This window comes from Sipha flava, unplaced genomic scaffold, assembly GCF_003268045.1.
Source record: "Sipha flava isolate LNK unplaced genomic scaffold, YSA_version1 111_pilon_pilon, whole genome shotgun sequence".
Classification (NCBI taxonomy): Eukaryota; Metazoa; Arthropoda; class Insecta; order Hemiptera; family Aphididae; genus Sipha; species Sipha flava.
The window spans coordinates 1,297,384-1,315,775 of NW_020271729.1; the positions used below are offsets into that span (position 1 = coordinate 1,297,384).

Sequence of the window (18,392 nt, forward strand, 5' to 3'; positions counted from 1 at the left end):
ACTCGACAAAATATATTCTACTATTTCAGTAGAAGTTGCACGTAGTGTTTATAAAAGAAACATAGTGAATCAAAGAAATATAAATTCTTTATTATAAATAATAAAGAAATATAGTGAATTCCGCACATATGAAAAAAAATTTGGAAAACAAATTATATTAATGTTTAAGTTACGGAAATTACTTACTTTAGAGTATACATATTTGTATAAATGAATTTTGGGTAAAATTAGATATATACCTATTTTTAAAAAATTTAATTTAAATCACATCAATATACATTATAGTATACTTGGTTTTATTTATGTTCATATTTATTAAAAACATAACATGGCATTTCTTCACAAATATACACGAACTTATTAGAGATAAACTTGACCCCTAGCGGATTTCCAAGAGTCGAGAACTTCAATTTTATACATACGTACTGGACCTTGAGCTAATGAAGCATCCAGTGTCTCATCATTTTCCGAATCAGGACAATCATCAAACTGAAATAAGTGTAAAATTATATGGTAAATGATTTTTAAGTAAACATAAAATAGTCATAATAGGAATAATTTAATAATTATTAAGAATACTGATAATTGATTCATTTAAATAATAATGGCTGAAAATGAAAATATTTGGATGCAGAATTATAACAATTTTATTTTAAGTATATTATAGTTTTTATTTTGTAGGTATTTATTTATTTTTTTTTTTTACATCCTCTAAATATGCATAAGACTTTTATCAGTAAATTTAAAAAAATGTTTTAAATTATAAACTGCCTATACAATTAAATATCATTTGATCAGACCTTACTTAAGAAATATTTTGTTCAAATATTTTTTTTATTTTTACTAAATCAAATTTAATAAAAACCAATTCGTACACTAGGTTATAATTTATTATAAAAAAAAAAAAAAAAAAAAATGTTGTCATATTGTTGTGAAGGGTGTATAGCAGGGTCGGTCTGACCCACCCGGATACCCTGTAATCGCCAAAGGCCCTGAAATTTATTCTCAAAATTGGGGCCCAACAAAGGATGGATCCACAGTTAGAGCACGGTCATTTCAAAAGATACCTATTAGATCTGAGAGTAGATTATAAATGTATTCCTTAAAGCAAAAAAACAATAAGACATATAATATTTGTATTTTAAGTTTATTCATAATTATCGTTGTAAACGTTTATCTTATTTTATGGAATCTTACATGGAGTCTGACATATAGATGTTTTATTTTACTATACAATTAAACCAGTGGCATAATATTGAAGGGGGAGAAAGGGTAAAAATTAGTGGCATTTGCCAGTTTAGTTTTAACTTCAACTTATAGTCGACACATTTAAAAATGTAAGAAATCTTCAAGAGGCCAATTTTGTCAACAAATATTAAGTGTGGGTCAGTTAACCTCCTGAATCTTTCCTAAATCCACCACTGGGCTCAAAGAAACCACGCTATCATAAAAAATTATAGTAATTTTTTTCCTGAATTAAATAAAAATTATGTTTTTCCTATTTAAATTTTTAATTATTATTGACGTGATTGAATATAACTAGGTATAACCGCTATATTTTATACATTTTTGTCTTCTTTATTAAAATTAAAAAAATATAAATACTTTGGAAAATTGAGATAATCGTTAATAACGGTTAAATACACGAACTCAATGATAATTCTATAATATTGGCTATAGAAACAATTTTTAAAGAAAAATTAATTAAAATTTGTAGGAGAGATTGAAAGTACAGAGAAAAAAGATTTTTAGTAGGTATTTATTGAATCTCCTCCAATATTATGTTATTTAGCGGCCCATTATAAATTTTTTGTCGAAGGTCTAATTATGAGTCTGATCGACACTGGTGTATAGGATTGAAAAATATATTTACTGTCCTAATATAATAATATGGTTGGGTTGAATATAATTTCACTTGTAGTGTTTAGATTAATATTTTGGCAAATTAAATGAAGATATTTACTATAGCATCTTATAGTATTTTTTGTAAATTATTGTTAAACAATTGAAATTACAATGAACTCAGTTTTTTTCTGATTTAATTACCGTAACTTTCTTGTCAGAAAATATTCAGGAATAGTTTTAAGTTGCCTTAAAAATATAGTACCATTTTTCAGACACGCACCCAAGTAGGGTTTAGTTGTTACTCCGCCCCCACACACACACACGAAATGTAAAAAAAAAAATTATAAAAAAATTACCTGACCTACAAATTCAATAATTTCAAAGTTTTCCATTAGACTTAAAAATAATATATTTATACATTGTATAATGGCTAATAAAGCATGCGATTTGTCAACATTTTACTTTTTACATATATTCAAAACCTGCCTGAAATGTTTTCCTGCATTCGTCCCTGCTATTTTTATTTGATATTTGTTATTAATAATATTTCATCCTAGACATTAAAATTGATATTCTCCGTTAACATATGGTAATATATTGTTACAACATCATTAAAAATAAACTTTAAAAAAAATTTAAAGAAAATCTTATCAATAACAAATTTAAAAAACTGAATAAATGATTATTTTTCGTTCTAATCTAAAAATAAAATAAAACTGATAAATCTATTACAACATATAAGAGGCTTATCATGAGTATTTTTAATATTTATTTCATAGTATAACACGAAAATTTCACATCACGTCTTTAGTCAGTAATTAATAATTTATATGATACGTATACAGATGTAATAGTAATAATTGTTTATATGATTCATTATATTTACAATGTCGTTTCCATTGGAAAATAAATAACGTCATAATAATGTGTATATCTATAACTGATAATTAATACTATAAGCTATCAAGTTTATCTGAATATTATTGCTTTACATTTTGAGTAGAGCAAGGAGAGCACATATTATTATTATTATTGGTCATAAATATTTTTTTAAGTAATACAATTTATTAATTTATATTTACATTTCTTCATCCTTAAGTCTCGTAACGTTAGTCTTAATGTAGGAATCCAGAAAGAGGAGTTTCGTGTTTAGACCCTCCCACACAAAAAATAAATTTGAAAACTACAAGTATACATATTACTTCACATTAAACATTGGTTTGATATTGGTTGGAAATCAGCATTTTTTGAATTTTCAACTCATATGATTGTTATTACAAGAGCCCTTTTGATAAATTTCATGTTCATGTCTCTACATAATTTATATAGCTATGAAAATTAAGTACAATAAACTATAGGATTATAAAGACTTTAGAGACATCAAATTCTGAGGAATCAATTCAGAAATAACGATGCTGGATAACAATACTAAATTAAGTAAAAACAAAATCAAAGATATAAATTATATACATATATATATGAGGCGTATACAGAAAATATTTTCGAGAGGGACCACTATGGACAGAGTTAAATTACCTCTGCTATCTACGAATTATTAACAAGATACAGTAGGTACTTATCTACATTTCATTTACAGAATGTCCCAAAACGATTTAACGTTGGACGCAAATTCTAAATAAGCATAAAGAATCATTAAAATATAACAAACGTTTAATATAATTTTTAAGTTTTTTAATACATTTCGGGAGGGGGGCTGTAGCCCACTAGCTCCCTTATATATGCCACATATATATATATATGATATATTCTTAAATAAAGAGTATACACTTCTAGCAAGACCTGAATTTGTGTAATAATAATTAATTAATTATTCTGTTCATTGAAAATTACAATAAATTCGGTTAGTGAAAACTGTACAGTAAAATCATCATTTCACGTTATAAAAAAAAAAATATCGTAATTATAGAAAATAAATAAAATTAAACGAAAATATTACAGTAACAAAATTATGGATATAAAATATTAATACATTATTTATATATAACAAAAATTGTTTTTTATTATTTTTATTAGCATGGTAAATCATTAGAAATAATGACTACTGGATACTGAATCTCCTATAAATTAAAGATCCGAAGATTTGAGTTTAATCATTGGAAACAATAATACATGTAATCTGTACATTTTGAATATTATTTTAAAATATATGTCAAATTTTTTGTGATAGAAATTCAAAATTAAATGATTATGTAATAAAAACAAATGAATAATTTAACAAAGAACAATGTACATTTTTAATAATATGAAACCGATTTTAAAGTATTTCAAATTTTCTGTAAATTATATAGATGTTTCAAAATAATATTTTATAATATTATTAAACTATTGTATTATTAGTATTGACGACTTCAATAAACGTTTTTTTGCCTTGTACACAAAAAATAAAATTATAATAGAATAAGAAGTTCCTGTAGTTGTTATTGTTAACAATATCATTAACTGATTAAGAATTACATTTATTATCCAGCTAAAATATAAAGAAATCAATGATATTTTATTTTTATTTATTAGTTATGAATAGGGCTCGGATATTGTAGCATTAATAATGTTAATTTTTAGCTCTTAAATATGCACTCAAAAACTCTAATATATGCGCTATAAATAGCACGAAAAATCAAAAAATATGCATTTAACATGAAAAATATGTAATTTTACAAATTGTTGGGCTCTTAGACACAATCTGGACTGATTGAATTCAAAACTATGAACAAAAATATTAAATTACTTAAATATATTTGTAAAAATGTACTTATTATTAAATTATTTTATACATTTACTTTGGAAATTATCCTAGATTATTAAAATGTTTGATAATGTAATTATTTCCTACATCATGTAAAAATATACCAGAAAATAGCAATATAAACCCTAAATTAGCAAAATAGCAATAAAACCCATAAATATGCAAAAAAATAGCAAAATTAAATTTTGTGTATGATATCCGAGTAGTGAGAAATATATTTGTATCTTACTTTAGATGTTCTAAGATGAACCAAAAAAAATATGCATTTGCTAGAACTTCCGAGCCCTGGTTATGAATTTATGGGATACTCATTTTTTATTTAACACAGTTAAGGTGAATCATATCTTCTTTAGTTAGAGCATCTAAAGTTTATTTAGATAATTCACCTAGTCATTTTGTATGTACAAGTGTGTAGCTGTCATCGAAATGATCAGATATTTTTTTTTAACTGATGTAATAAAAAAACCTGCATATTTATTATAATTGCAATGAATAATCTTTTTACCATTCTACTTAATTACTACTTATTTTTTAATAGCCGCTATAACTATTTCATTGATTCGAAATAATTCGACTATTTACATTCAATTATTTTTGAAAATTATTTAAAATAATATTCCAATAATATCATAATAATTATGAATTGAGAATTAAGAACTAAAAATTATTCTTGACTAAGAATATGTCTATGAAATATGAAAACGACGATTTTGATTATAATATATTATCAATGATTTATGTAATAAAGCAGTGCTTCTCAAACTGGGAGCCACGAAGTATGTTACTGGTCGACCGTAAAAAAATGATTTTATCTAAACTATAATTTATTTGACGAGTATTTAGATATGTATTAAGGTTAATACTATAATAAAGTTTTTTTCAAAAATAAATTTATAAATATTAATTTATTAAACATATTAATAGTTAATCTTTGTAAAATAGTATATGTAATTTTGATATATAATTAAGAAAAAAATAATTAATGATTTTAATTACGGTAGTTCTGGTAGTTTTCATGACAAAAAATGTTGAGAAGCACTGTAATAGAATAATAAAAAATAAGAAAGTGTTAACTAATAAGTGATAAAAACTTAACTAAAAATATAAAATAAATAAATACTCTATATTACAGAGGTGGCCAACTTTTAAAGACTTGTGATCGAATTTTGAGTTTTTCTTTGTTATCATAATCGACCAAAAAAATAATTTTGTCACTGATCAAAAATATATTCAAGCATGTTGTATACTACACTTTATATATTCTTTTTATTTAAAATATTAATAAATAGTAATAACTTTAATTTTACAATTTTAGATGAATTTAAAATAGAGTCACGATCGACTCGAATTCAAGTCAAGATCGACCTTTTGGCCACTCCAGATATGTTATGTACTGTAAGTCAAGTAAACATTAGACAAAAATTAGGATAAAAATATTCAAGGATTCCTAAAGTATCATAAAAAAATAATTTCTTTTAAATTTTTGTATAAATGCAAATTTAAATATTTAAAATAAGATTTTCCCATTACAAGGATGACCATTTTATTATCCTGTACTTCAGAAATAAAAATGGTTTTATTATTCTATGTTCATATGATGTGTTTTCAAGCTTCAAGACAATGCAACTATGATTAATGTCGAAATATTACTGATGGTTTTACATGTCGTAAATCATGGTATCAGATAGCTCTTTTTCATTATATTAAAGTATATTTTATTTTTATTTATATTATTTTATATAATAAGCTAGGTAACCTAATGTGTACCGATGATATTAACTACTATTTTTTTTATAACTATCTACTTTTAATTCTCTTAGTAAACTACGTTTTGATAAATGTGGATTATTTCAGGTAAACTAATTGTTTTAATACATTAAGCCAAGTTACCAACTCTATTTACATACTATGTTATAATAACACATATTCACGTTGGTACATCAATTATTTGTCATTTATATTAAATTTAATGATCAATTATAAATGATTAGCAAAGCATAAATGTGAAGACAAACAGGAGCGGATTTATGAGAAGGGGCTTCGTAGCTATCAGTTTTTTTTTATCATAGATTTATTCAATGTTTTTAATATAGTTATAAAATTATACAAATAAATATTATATATATTTACTATCGAATACTATGTATACTCGTATGTTTGTCTAGGTATCATGTTTCATGATAATAAATAATAGTATAATGTATAATATAATATAACACTAGTAATAATATTCCTATTTACCTTTCCCCCTTAAACAAGATGAAGATCCGCACATGAAAACATAGAAATGTGTATTGCTTTTTAATAATCATTATTACTATTCATTCATTTACTACTGACACAAAATATATTATAGCATTTACTGTTTGTTTCAGTAATAAGCTCTAAGTGTACGGTAATTGTATAATGAAGTTAATTTATGTTATCAACTTTTTGAGTAATAACTAAAAGTCTTGTATATATAATATCTCATTACTCATTAGTGATTACTTATTAGAGCAAAATTAGATTTGATATTCTCCAAGTATACACAAACAATATAACTAATGCAATAAAAAAAAACAATTTCAGCGGTCTTACTATTTTAGACTCTGGGTTAAACAAGAAATATATTAGTTTTAACATTTTTTTTTTTTTTTTGTGTTTGTGTATATTTGTGTATATTTTTATTAATTAAACCTGAAGGTGTTCTTCAATAATTACCATATAAATAGTAAAGAATTAAAGAATAGAAAATGGGTTATAGTTAGTAGAAATAGAGGATCATATTTTAAATTTTTATTAATTTTTCAAATAAATATTGCAAAAAAAATGTCAACCGAGATTCAAACTAACAATCACAATTTTTTTGTTACATTAATAAGAAACTGTATTTTAGTATTATGTCAATCATCTTCAGAAGTTAAATTGATCCACCCGAACTCTTTTATTCAGAATCGTTTATTTGAGAGTAATGGTTTAATAATAATAATAGTAATGATTACATTGGTTTAAAAATATGCGGTAGATATTTTATTGTCTTTGTATTTCTTTATAATTCCTTCAATGTATTTAGTTTTTCCCTTAAAATATACTTGGGAAAAGTTGTTTCAATTTTGTTAACGTTAAATTTTAAGTTGAATCAATTTTACCAGTTCTATGTGTATTATATATTTTATTTCTCTAGTAGATTATTGTATACAAATTGTTTTTAAATACTCAGAGCTGTGTGATAACCCATGCACTTACATCAATTTCTGTAACAATGCTTTTTCCAGCTAGACCCGTATCTGATCGCTTAATGTATCCACTGGTGGCTTTTTTCACCTTCGTCAAGGATTCTAAACACTTGGAACTTAAATTTTGTCGACTATCTACCATACAGAATGCTAGTATTAATAGTAGACATATCGCTGTGATTACCCAAACTATCAACTGAGCCCAGTATGGATACCTTGTTTTAGTTAAAAAATTCTAAAAATAAAAACATTTAAATTATAAGTTTTCAACATATTTAATTAATTGATTAATATTATAAAATCATAATACATATATTTATACAATGCGTAAACATTAATGAAGAACACTCATATCATTACGTAGATATATGAAATTTGAATTATATTTTTTATTGATTGTCTTTAGTGAAAATCAACAACAATTAAAATTATAATAACGTGTAAATATCACCTTAATAAACAGAGGCGAAAATGTCAAGCTTTAACAATACTAGAATAATAAATTTCAGAGTTACAGCCAAATAGCTGAAAATTGCGTATATATTTCTGTTTTTTTTTTATTAAATTGTAACTTGGTCAATTTTAGACCTAGAAAGTTATTCAAATTACCAAAATCCATTAAAAATTAGAAAAAAAAAAATGAATAGCTACAATACATATCAAAATTTAACTAGCCAACTAAAATAATTATACTACGCATGCGCTTGTCCAATTAAGTTTAAAAAATGCAAAGGTCCTAATAAATATATATATTTATGTAAAAACAATCGAGTAAAAAACGGAATGCACATTGCAGAGCTCTATGCAAAGATATTAAGTTTTCTCAATCAGTGTTTACACACTATATATACGTATATATATCTATTATATATGTTCAATGAACATTGTTCATAGATATTTTTTAAAATATTTTAAAATAATTTAATATATGCATTTTACAGAAGTTTTATTGTCTCTATATTAAAAGAAAAAAAACATGATTTTAAAATATTTTAAATACCTACACTTCTATGTGTCCAAACTTCGTATCTGAATCCATCTAAAACACCAACCGTCAAAATAGACGAAAACGTTAATATCAGTAAAATTGGCGTCACGTGTCTCCAAATTAATATAGAAAGGCGACCAATTGTGTGTCCAGTCATATCGTAAATATCAAGTAAGAATCTAATAATAAAAAAAAAGCAAAAACAAAAAAAATGTATAGTCATAATAACTAAATTATATTTTTCATTGTACTTACTGTTTATAACCATAGATGAAAACAATAATAAGAACTTCGCATAGTGCTAATACTGTTAGACATGAATTTATAAAGATTTCGTTGTATAGCGACAGCCAATATACACCTGTTCTAGTTGTGAATACCAATCCGCAGACACAGCATATTGCACAAAGCATACCTTTATTTAATAATAAATAAATGTTATTCAAAATTATATTTTTAGGACTCGAGGGAATACTAAAATTATTTATCTACAAAGAACCTTCCTCCATTTACGTATTTCAACCTTTAGCAAACTTGAATAATAAAATATGTTTGTTTTGATTAAAATATACATTTTAAAATGACATTAATCATCATTATATTTCAGTCGATAAACTTACGTCATATAAACTGTAAATCAAGTATAATGTATTTAAAGTTATTCATCAGAAGGTTTCCAATTAAAAATTAAATATTAAAGTAAATAAAAAATAAATAAATAATTACATATCTAATGATGTTAAATTTAACATTAAACCTTTTAAAAGACTTATAAATACTATTTTTATTTAAGGTACACTATCACGTACATGATATACAAAATTTAGATACTTTTTTCAAGCATTCAACTTCGGCAAGTGCCCAAATGAACCAGCTTAACAAATGTACCAACCATGCTGTACCAAAAGTAAGGATTAAAATCAGTGGAATGTTAATGACAATTTTTGTTAAATTATAGCCAATAATATTTCCAAATGAAAACGTTGTAGTGAACTCTCCAAGGGCTATAAATATTAGTCCAACACCATTACTTGCCTGTAAAATATTTTTAAAAATTGTTACTAACATAAAATTATATTCCGTATTAATATAATTTTATTAAACATGAATGTGTTATATATCTATCTTATAATTATGATTGATATATTAATCAATAATAATTTTAATTTAAGTAAAATAAAATAAAACTTTAATTAATTCAGAAATAAATAAACAATTTATATAGATTATTCAATAAGTTCTTATTTATATATGGATAATATATTAAAATCTATTATAGAATCCCATTGACTATTAATTATTGAAATAATAACAATTAAGAATAATTTTATACGAATAATTCTAATACATTACCAATTTGAATTGATTTTCCATGTTACATTCTTGTACATCAAAATTCATCAAAGTGTCATCAAGTTTTCGACTAGCAATTAATGCATCGTAGCTATTACTATAAAACACATAGGCGGGCATCCCTTTAGAGTTATCCCATTTATATGCCGATCTGAATAAACAATATACGGGACGTTAATATAAAGTATTTATACTGATTAGAAGAAATTTGAACTGAATTTGTATGAAATCGAAACAACGAAGAATTATTATTAGGAACAAATCAAAATGTTTCGTTTCCATTATATATTCATATATAACTATATGATTATATGAGTTTTTATTTATCGTTTAACTATACCCGATTACGCAAGTCTTAATATCTTGCAGAACATTTGGTATTATCGTTGAAATTATAAACCAAGTCCATATAAATACTAAAATGAAACTGAATGATACCACCACAGTAGCAGTCAATAGAAAATTGCTTTTGCGTTTAGAAGACGAGCCGAACGAAATCCAAGAACCATGCAATAAACCCAATGAACAAAATACTTGTATAACTGCGTCAACCCAGATAGGAAGAACCAATAAGTCTTTTAACTGTAAATTAGTAATATTTTATCTTATTTGTATTTATTTACATAAATATTAGATTAACAAAACTAAATTACCTTAATGGACGTCATGTATAAGAAACTGATATATCCGTAACCTGATTCTACAATGTATAAAACAAGAAACAAGAATGGCGGAGTGACACATATCATAATTTTAACAAAGAATGGTAAACATTGAAATATTGAATTCAAAATATTAATAATCGCCTAAAATGAGAATAAATTATTATTAAAAGAAAAAATGTATATTAAACTTCAAGATGCATACATTTATGTATTTGTTTTTACAAGTAATCCATGTTGCTGCCAACATTATTGCTATTGAGAGCCATGTGAAAAACAATGAAAATGCTTGGTCCGCTTGCATATCACTAGATTCATCCATTGAATTTGTTATGTTTAGTACAGATTTGTGCCAGAATAATTGAGATCTTTTTGGATCAATTGGTGGTTGACCATTTGATGGCCATAAGTCTGGAAACTAAAATAATCTAATTAAATCGAAAATATTTATACTTCGAAAAATATTAAAATTAACATCAGTGATAGGGTTTATTCTCGTACATTCCTGTAATTAATTTAAAATCGTCTTTACATTTATACTATAAACGATTAATCTATATATAAATATATATTTAATTGTTTAATGTTCATCTGTCACACAGTAAAAACCTTATTGAAAAAAAGCATTTTGACCCAGATATAATATATTCTTATGCATTGCAGTATTGTAAGTAAACAATGTATGATCAATGTGTAAAGTCAAGGGTATTAGTAAAATGTTTACTTACATAACATACACTTATTATGTATATTTGTATATTTGTTTTCAAGTTCAAGATTAAATTTATCTAAGAAAATAACTAATAATTATTCATTATTTTGAAAGACACAATATGAATCTTTCTTTTTAACTATAATAATTTGATAATAAAATGCATCTATATTTAATTATAATTATAAGTTATAAACTCCAGTATTATAAAACAATAGAGCTTATAGGTTTTATATAGATTAAAAATTTTCAACTAAGTAAGTTTGAAGACTGTAATTATATTATAACATATCTATTATATTTCACATTGCATTTTTATAAAATGTTAACTTTGAATGGATTTAAGCTTTATTAATTTTTTATAGTAATTAATTAATTAATTAATTTAAATAATAATTTCTTATTTGTTTTGACTACTTAATATAGTATTTTCCTAATGTATTTCAAATAATTATTCGGTGAAAATTTGATGTCGTTAGGTACACTTTTTATAGGATCTCCAAATTTCAAACTAAAATTGTTATACCAAGATAATGTTATATATTGATTATATATTTAAGATGGGGAAGGGGGTTTGCAGAAAAAAAAATACCACCTCTATCATAATTTTTTACGGTAAATATAATTTTATATATTTTAATGACATGTTTAAAATTACGTGATTCTAATGGAAGGTATGTTTAACGTAGACTCTTATTAGCGTTATTTTTAAAATTGGTTTATATATTTATGTAGTATAATTTAATACTTGAATGTAAATATTTTAATTTATTAAACGTATGTACTTGAAAAAAATTAAAAAAAATTTACATTGTTATTAAATAATATTTCTCTAATTTATTTTATTAAAAAAGCTTTAATAATATTAACTAATGCAATATAAACATCAAAAGAACTGGCGAGTTTCTTTCTACTAATTTTGTTATCATATAACGATGAACGTTTTTCTTTAAAGTTTACAAACATTTTCATATTAATTTAAGATATATAATTTAAAAATATTCATACCCTCTTAATAAGAACAGGTTTTTAGTTTAAAAATAGTATAAGTTATTAATGCTTGTTGTATTTTAATTTTAATTGAATTTCATCGTTAATGAATACAATAAGAGAATAAATAAATTACTCATTTTTTCCTTAATTTAGATTCGTACTTGTATATGCTCCTATACCTTAAATTATACATCTCATATAATTTTAGTATTTTTACAGATCTTGATATGCGAAACAGCCACTTATTTGTGAATAATGGGAATATGGGGTTACAAGCATTATTATATTTTATTATGAGAGGGTGTAAAAAAAACCGTATTGTTAAAGTTATTCAAGCTTTTAAAAAGTAATTAGTTTCAAGCATATATATTTATAGATTTATTTTAAGTGCTAGGATTAGTAAGGATTTATTTATTAAATAATATATATATATATATTGAATACGTATAAGCTGTGGTAATTTTATAGGTAGTGTGTTACGAGTTCGTATAAAACCTGCAATTTATATTGTAAATCTACCGTATGTATCTATCGTATGATAGATCGTAAATCTATCGTATGATAAGATGTGTTTGGATATTTTGATTAGGTATATTATAATACATAATGTATGTACTACATATACATAATAATTAAATATATTATAAATACATAAGTACGTTGATTATAAATTAATTAAAATATGAGGTGTACTGATATCAAAACATTTGCAATATTTATACATAGTGCATTTTAATACGTTATAGCAATTAAAACATTTACTTTAAATGACTATTAAGCTATTTACAATTTTGTTTATTGATAAATTACGAATAGGACATAATTAATTTCACTCAATAAATTATATCAAGAATGAAAAATGTTTGACAAATATTAAAAAAAAAAAAAAATTAGATATTTACCTTATTCATGTCGATCATATATTTGGTGCCCCAAGCCATGATAGTACTATAATAACAAGCCATAGCGACGGTAACCAAACACATCACTAAACCAATACCTCCTAATTGAGGATTAATTGTTGTCCATATCGTAATACTATTATGTCTTAATTTCTGGCCAATGCCAATTTCCATAATGAGTAACGGATAACCCACTAAGCACATAACGATCATGTACGGTATTAAAAATGTACCTGAAAATTAAGAACATATTGTAGAACGTACGTATATATATATATGTATTATTTTTAAATAATGAAAATAATTTAAACCAAACAAATTGTTCAATATTTATTATTTGTGTTGTTCTTTAAACTCATTATTCGATAATAACGCATTACTGTCTTTTACATTTTGATAAACGATTTCAAAATTAGTAACATAGATATTATAGTTTTATTTCTAATAAATATGATCATTAAATAAATTATTAGCTATAACATATAGTATTTTTAAATGAATCAAAGGTTTTTAAATAATAATGATACACACAAATACAGTAAGTTATTAATAGGGCCCGGGATTATATGCATTTGTATATTATTATATATTAAACTAAAAATTAGCTAGGTAAGACAGAAATTTGAATCTTAATCTAATGTGTTGGTATGCGAAATTAAATTTGGCATATTTTTGCATATTTGGAACATTTTAAATTATGCATATTTTAGTATTTTTCTGAAATATAATGCATATATAGAAAAAAATATTACGAAGTTATTAAAATTATTATTTATTACTTAGCACATGTTCATCGTAAATCTCGTGAATCGTGCAGTTATATTAATTATTTAATGAATTGTATACATTTTAAAATTAAATAAATTTAATAAATAATAAACATGCATTTTTGTTTGCATATTTTTGCATATTTTTGTATATTTGAGTGCATATTTGAATGATAACCATCGCATAAATGCATGAATATTTCGTACATTTTCAGTGCATATAATTCCTGGCCCTAGTTATTAATTTTACCTAAAATTAAGAGTAGGAAACTCAATAAAGTACATTTTCCCTATATAAAAAGAAGATAATTTTGGAGTCTTTCCATGGCAAGTGGACTTTCATAGATGGACATAAAAGGATCGTTATTGGATAATTTGATTTTTCAACAACGAGAACGCGGGTTCATTTATAAACATTAAAAACAAAAAAATATACCTATAATCATTTTAATTCTTACATGTTTCATACTTAAAAATCAATGAAGTGTTGCATGTGAAGTTACATTTTATGTACCTACTTAACATAGGCATTACATGTCGTCACGTGAAAATTGCATTAGAGTGAGAAAAACGAAAGAATTGTTTAGTATGTTTAAATAATAATCAAATATTTAATTATAAATTATGTATATAACTAAATGTATAAGGATTTATATCATATTTATGACTAACTGTTATAAATACTTTGACTAAATGGTTGTATTTAAATGCTGAAAAAAAATTTCATGAAATGATCAGAAGAAGAATTCACTTTCAGGAAATATATAAGATACTTGTAATTAATTTAATTAAAAGTATATTAATACAGAATCGTACTTCCTAGTCATTCATTTTTTAATATACGTTTAATTTTCCTAATTTCCCTACTAGTTTACACATAATATCAATGGAATCAACAAAAAATTATAATTTCCTTATAGATATAAATACTGTCTTAATTGTATTTAAGTGTAATTACTATAATAATTACATTATTCCACGTTTCGAGTAATGCAATACTTGCTAAATTAAAAACTAATGACAATGACACATTTTTATTTAAATATTTATTAATTTATAAAAAAAAATATTTATTATTCTAATTTATCATGAATAATCTATATTAACTCTTATAAATAAATGGGTATACGTACACATATCAAAAACAATTCTCAAAAACGATCAAATTGCGAACAAAAATATTCTATAATAATGCAATAATTAAGGATTAAGGTAGGAGTCGGTAACTGGCGGACCGTGGTCCGGATACGGACCGTGGAAGGCAATACTCTGGACCCTGAAAAATTTTTATTTTCATACTCCTAATATTGTAATTTTTTATATAAATTAATTGTAATAACCGCATAATTATTTTTATTTTTATACTGCTATTTTTAAAATATAAAGATTTGAAAAATATTGTTTTTACTGGACGTCATTGATTTACTATTTTAATCTTTATGACTCTAATATAAATTACTTGCCGATCCCTGGATTAAGGGATCAAATATGTGGTTTATCTTGAAAAAATGGATCGAGGACAAAGTATATTACTAGACTAAAGTGTTTGTCATTACACGTACACTATAAGCCTTACTTTAAATTACGGCTAGACAGAAGATTATGGTATCCGGGACCTCGGGTCCACTATTATGAAGGGTAAGTTTATGCAACTAGCGTAAATTATTTATCACAATATAATTTGGACTACGGAATAGTAGACTAACATTTTAATAATTTTACAATACTCAGGAAATAGTAATACATTTTATAATTTTTTTTAATGTTTTAATACATCTGTAAACATTTAAAAAAGTCTCTGATATAATTACTTATTTTAATTATAACAATTTAGTTTCATCAAAAATGAAAATGATTATCAGTGTTCAGTTTTCAATTTATAAACGTATAATATGAAACTTTAGGGACACTTTTTATCTAATAGTAATGGATATACGGAAGATAAAGAAAATTATCAAACACGCTAAATTGTAAAATTAAATATTTCTCAAATTTTGTTAAGAAAGTGGAAATGCAAATATTAAATGTCAGAGAGTCATTAGGTATTATAATCAAATTTCATAAGTTCTTAATTTCATTATGGAGTGTTAATAAAGCCTCAGTATTTATACACTCATTATATAAATGCGTGATTCGGAGAAAATATTAGGAAGCTTAGCTCTAACAATCAATTTAGCTCTATCCCCTCTCTCAAACAAACAAAAACACACACATACATATACTTGCATAGAAATCGGGAAATTAACACTATGGTATACAAAATCAATTCAAATTTTTTGATTATAGATACTGCATTATTTTATTGTGCATTGTATACTGCTGCGAATGTGGGGGGCAGGGATAGGGGCATATTTAGAATTGTATTTTGAGGGTCTGGGGGTCTTATACAAAATTTCACAATTCAATCAATTAAAAACAAAAATTAAAATTTTAATTTATATTACAGAATCTTAACTCTTTTTTACAAAATCAATAAAATTAACTGAAATATCTTCATAATTATAACTATCATTTAAAAAAATGAATAAAATATAATACCTACATATTAATAGAAAATTAATAGATACACTATACAACATGAATAATTTGAAACTAATAATTCGTAAAAAAAAATGATAATAAAGAGGAAATAGTAAAAAGTACGATTTGTCAAATGTGTAAACATGTCAAATGGAAAATTATTATTATTGGATGGTGGGCTGATCATGCGGTAATTTCCCGGGCCGAAATATTTAGCCTATCCGTCGCTGGATAAATGTATAGTATATATTGAATTAAGTTAAGAATATTTTAGTAAGTACCATTTAAAACATAACATGGGATATTAAACGGATATTTTATATAATTTTATTGAATTACGATATGGGTAATCGGATTTTTTTCAAACTGATTGCAATATAGCATGTATTAAATAAAACCTATTGCAAGACATACTTGGTTTTATTTCGATCGGTAATCGCAACAAGACAATGACTTCTACTTTATAAGTCCGTATCGACCATCAAGGTATATTATAAAAAGTTATTATTTTTTTAATTCAAGTCACATTTTTATCAAAATATTATAGCAACGATTATTTTAATAAGGTATTTTAGTTAACACAGAGTGTGTGTGTAGAAAGGAAGCATTTTTCAGATTACAGTCTATATTAGGAAGCCACAACTCAGGATGAAGGAGATGTTAGAGAGTACGACAAAAAAGTATAAAGAATTGAAGAGGAATTGTTGGGTTGTTTGGTAACCGAGAAAGTAAGGCTAATCTGCAAATAGAAATATAAGGGCAGTCGAGGATTAGATGTTGGATGTTGATCCTGTATGGTGATACCAGAGGATTCAATGCGAGTATACATTGGCGAGTATTATCGTCACGTGAAAATCATTCGGACGTTGCGTACGATGCGACATCGCAGAGCTAATTAAAAAGGTAATAAATTCGAGACTGATTTCGTTCTCTCGTAAACAATTAATGTTATAACTACAAGACTCACCGCCGCCGTACTTGAGGCACACGTAGGGAAATCTCCAGAGCGTGCCCAGCCCGACTATTTGCCGGCAGGCGAGCACAGACGTTTTCGTGTCGTTGGTGGTCGGCGCCCGCGGCTGTCCCTTGGCGTTGTCCGAGCACGCGGCCGCCGTTTTTTTCTGACGCCGGCCGCCGTCGGCCACGGGTTCGTCGTCGTTCGCTCGGCCGCAGCCGTCCGTCAACGGCACCAGCTCCTGGTTGTCCCTGGGCGCCATCGATGACGCGTGTGGGGACGAGCGCGCGCAGACGTGTGTCGATGACGCGCGTGGCGAACGACCGCGTGTGACAGTTACGTGATGAGCACTGAAGTCGACGTCCCTTCGGAGGGACGGGTGTAGAGACACGGTGTCGTAGCGGTGCGTTCGCGTCTCTGTGCACGCGCACACCAGAGTAAGGGTTGTGCGCCGATGTGGGCGCGTGTTAAGCGCGTGTGCGTGCGGGACGCCTGCACTCGGCACCCCCGTCCCACGAACGTTAAAAATCGTTGCCGAACACTGCTGTGCGTCGTCCCTTGTGCGCATTTCGGCCGCCGGTGCGCTGCGCGCGCGGTGCCACCGGAAAGTTTTGCGACATGATGCGGACATAAGGTCGTTCGACCGTCTCGTGAATGAACCGTCGTCTCCTAAACTTCCCTGTCATCCTGCTCCCGCCCGCTGCAGGAATGAA

At 26.0% G+C, this 18,392-nt stretch overlaps 1 protein-coding gene across 1 annotated transcript; it reads right to left on the bottom strand.

Moving 5' to 3' along the window:
- Positions 1-275: 275 nt before the first annotated feature.
- On the bottom strand, positions 276-18,325 carry LOC112688771 (sodium- and chloride-dependent transporter XTRP3-like). The gene is made up of 11 exons (XM_025562123.1): positions 17,692-18,325; positions 13,438-13,670; positions 11,036-11,248; positions 10,822-10,974; positions 10,509-10,750; positions 10,169-10,319; positions 9,625-9,850; positions 9,071-9,230; positions 8,832-8,994; positions 7,838-8,062; positions 276-489 (listed from the first exon to the last, which is right to left on the bottom strand). The coding sequence occupies exons 1-11, from the start codon at positions 18,308-18,310 to the stop codon at positions 361-363; spliced, it is 2,514 nt and encodes an 837-aa protein (XP_025417908.1). The 5' UTR covers positions 18,311-18,325; the 3' UTR covers positions 276-360.
- Positions 18,326-18,392: the final 67 nt, after the last annotated feature.

Excerpts from the sequence above, each read along its gene's own strand:
- LOC112688771 (XM_025562123.1), bottom strand. The coding sequence starts at position 18,310 with ATGTCCGCATCATGTCGCAAAACTTTCCGGTGGCACCGCGCGCGCAGC. Across the intron at positions 9,851-10,168 it reads TGGAAAATCAATTCAAATTG|GCAAGTAATGGTGTTGGACT; the intron begins GTAATGTATTAG and ends AATATTTTACAG. Across the intron at positions 8,063-8,831 it reads AAGTTTGGACACATAGAAGT|AATTTTTTAACTAAAACAAG; the intron begins GTAGGTATTTAA and ends TTTTATTTTTAG.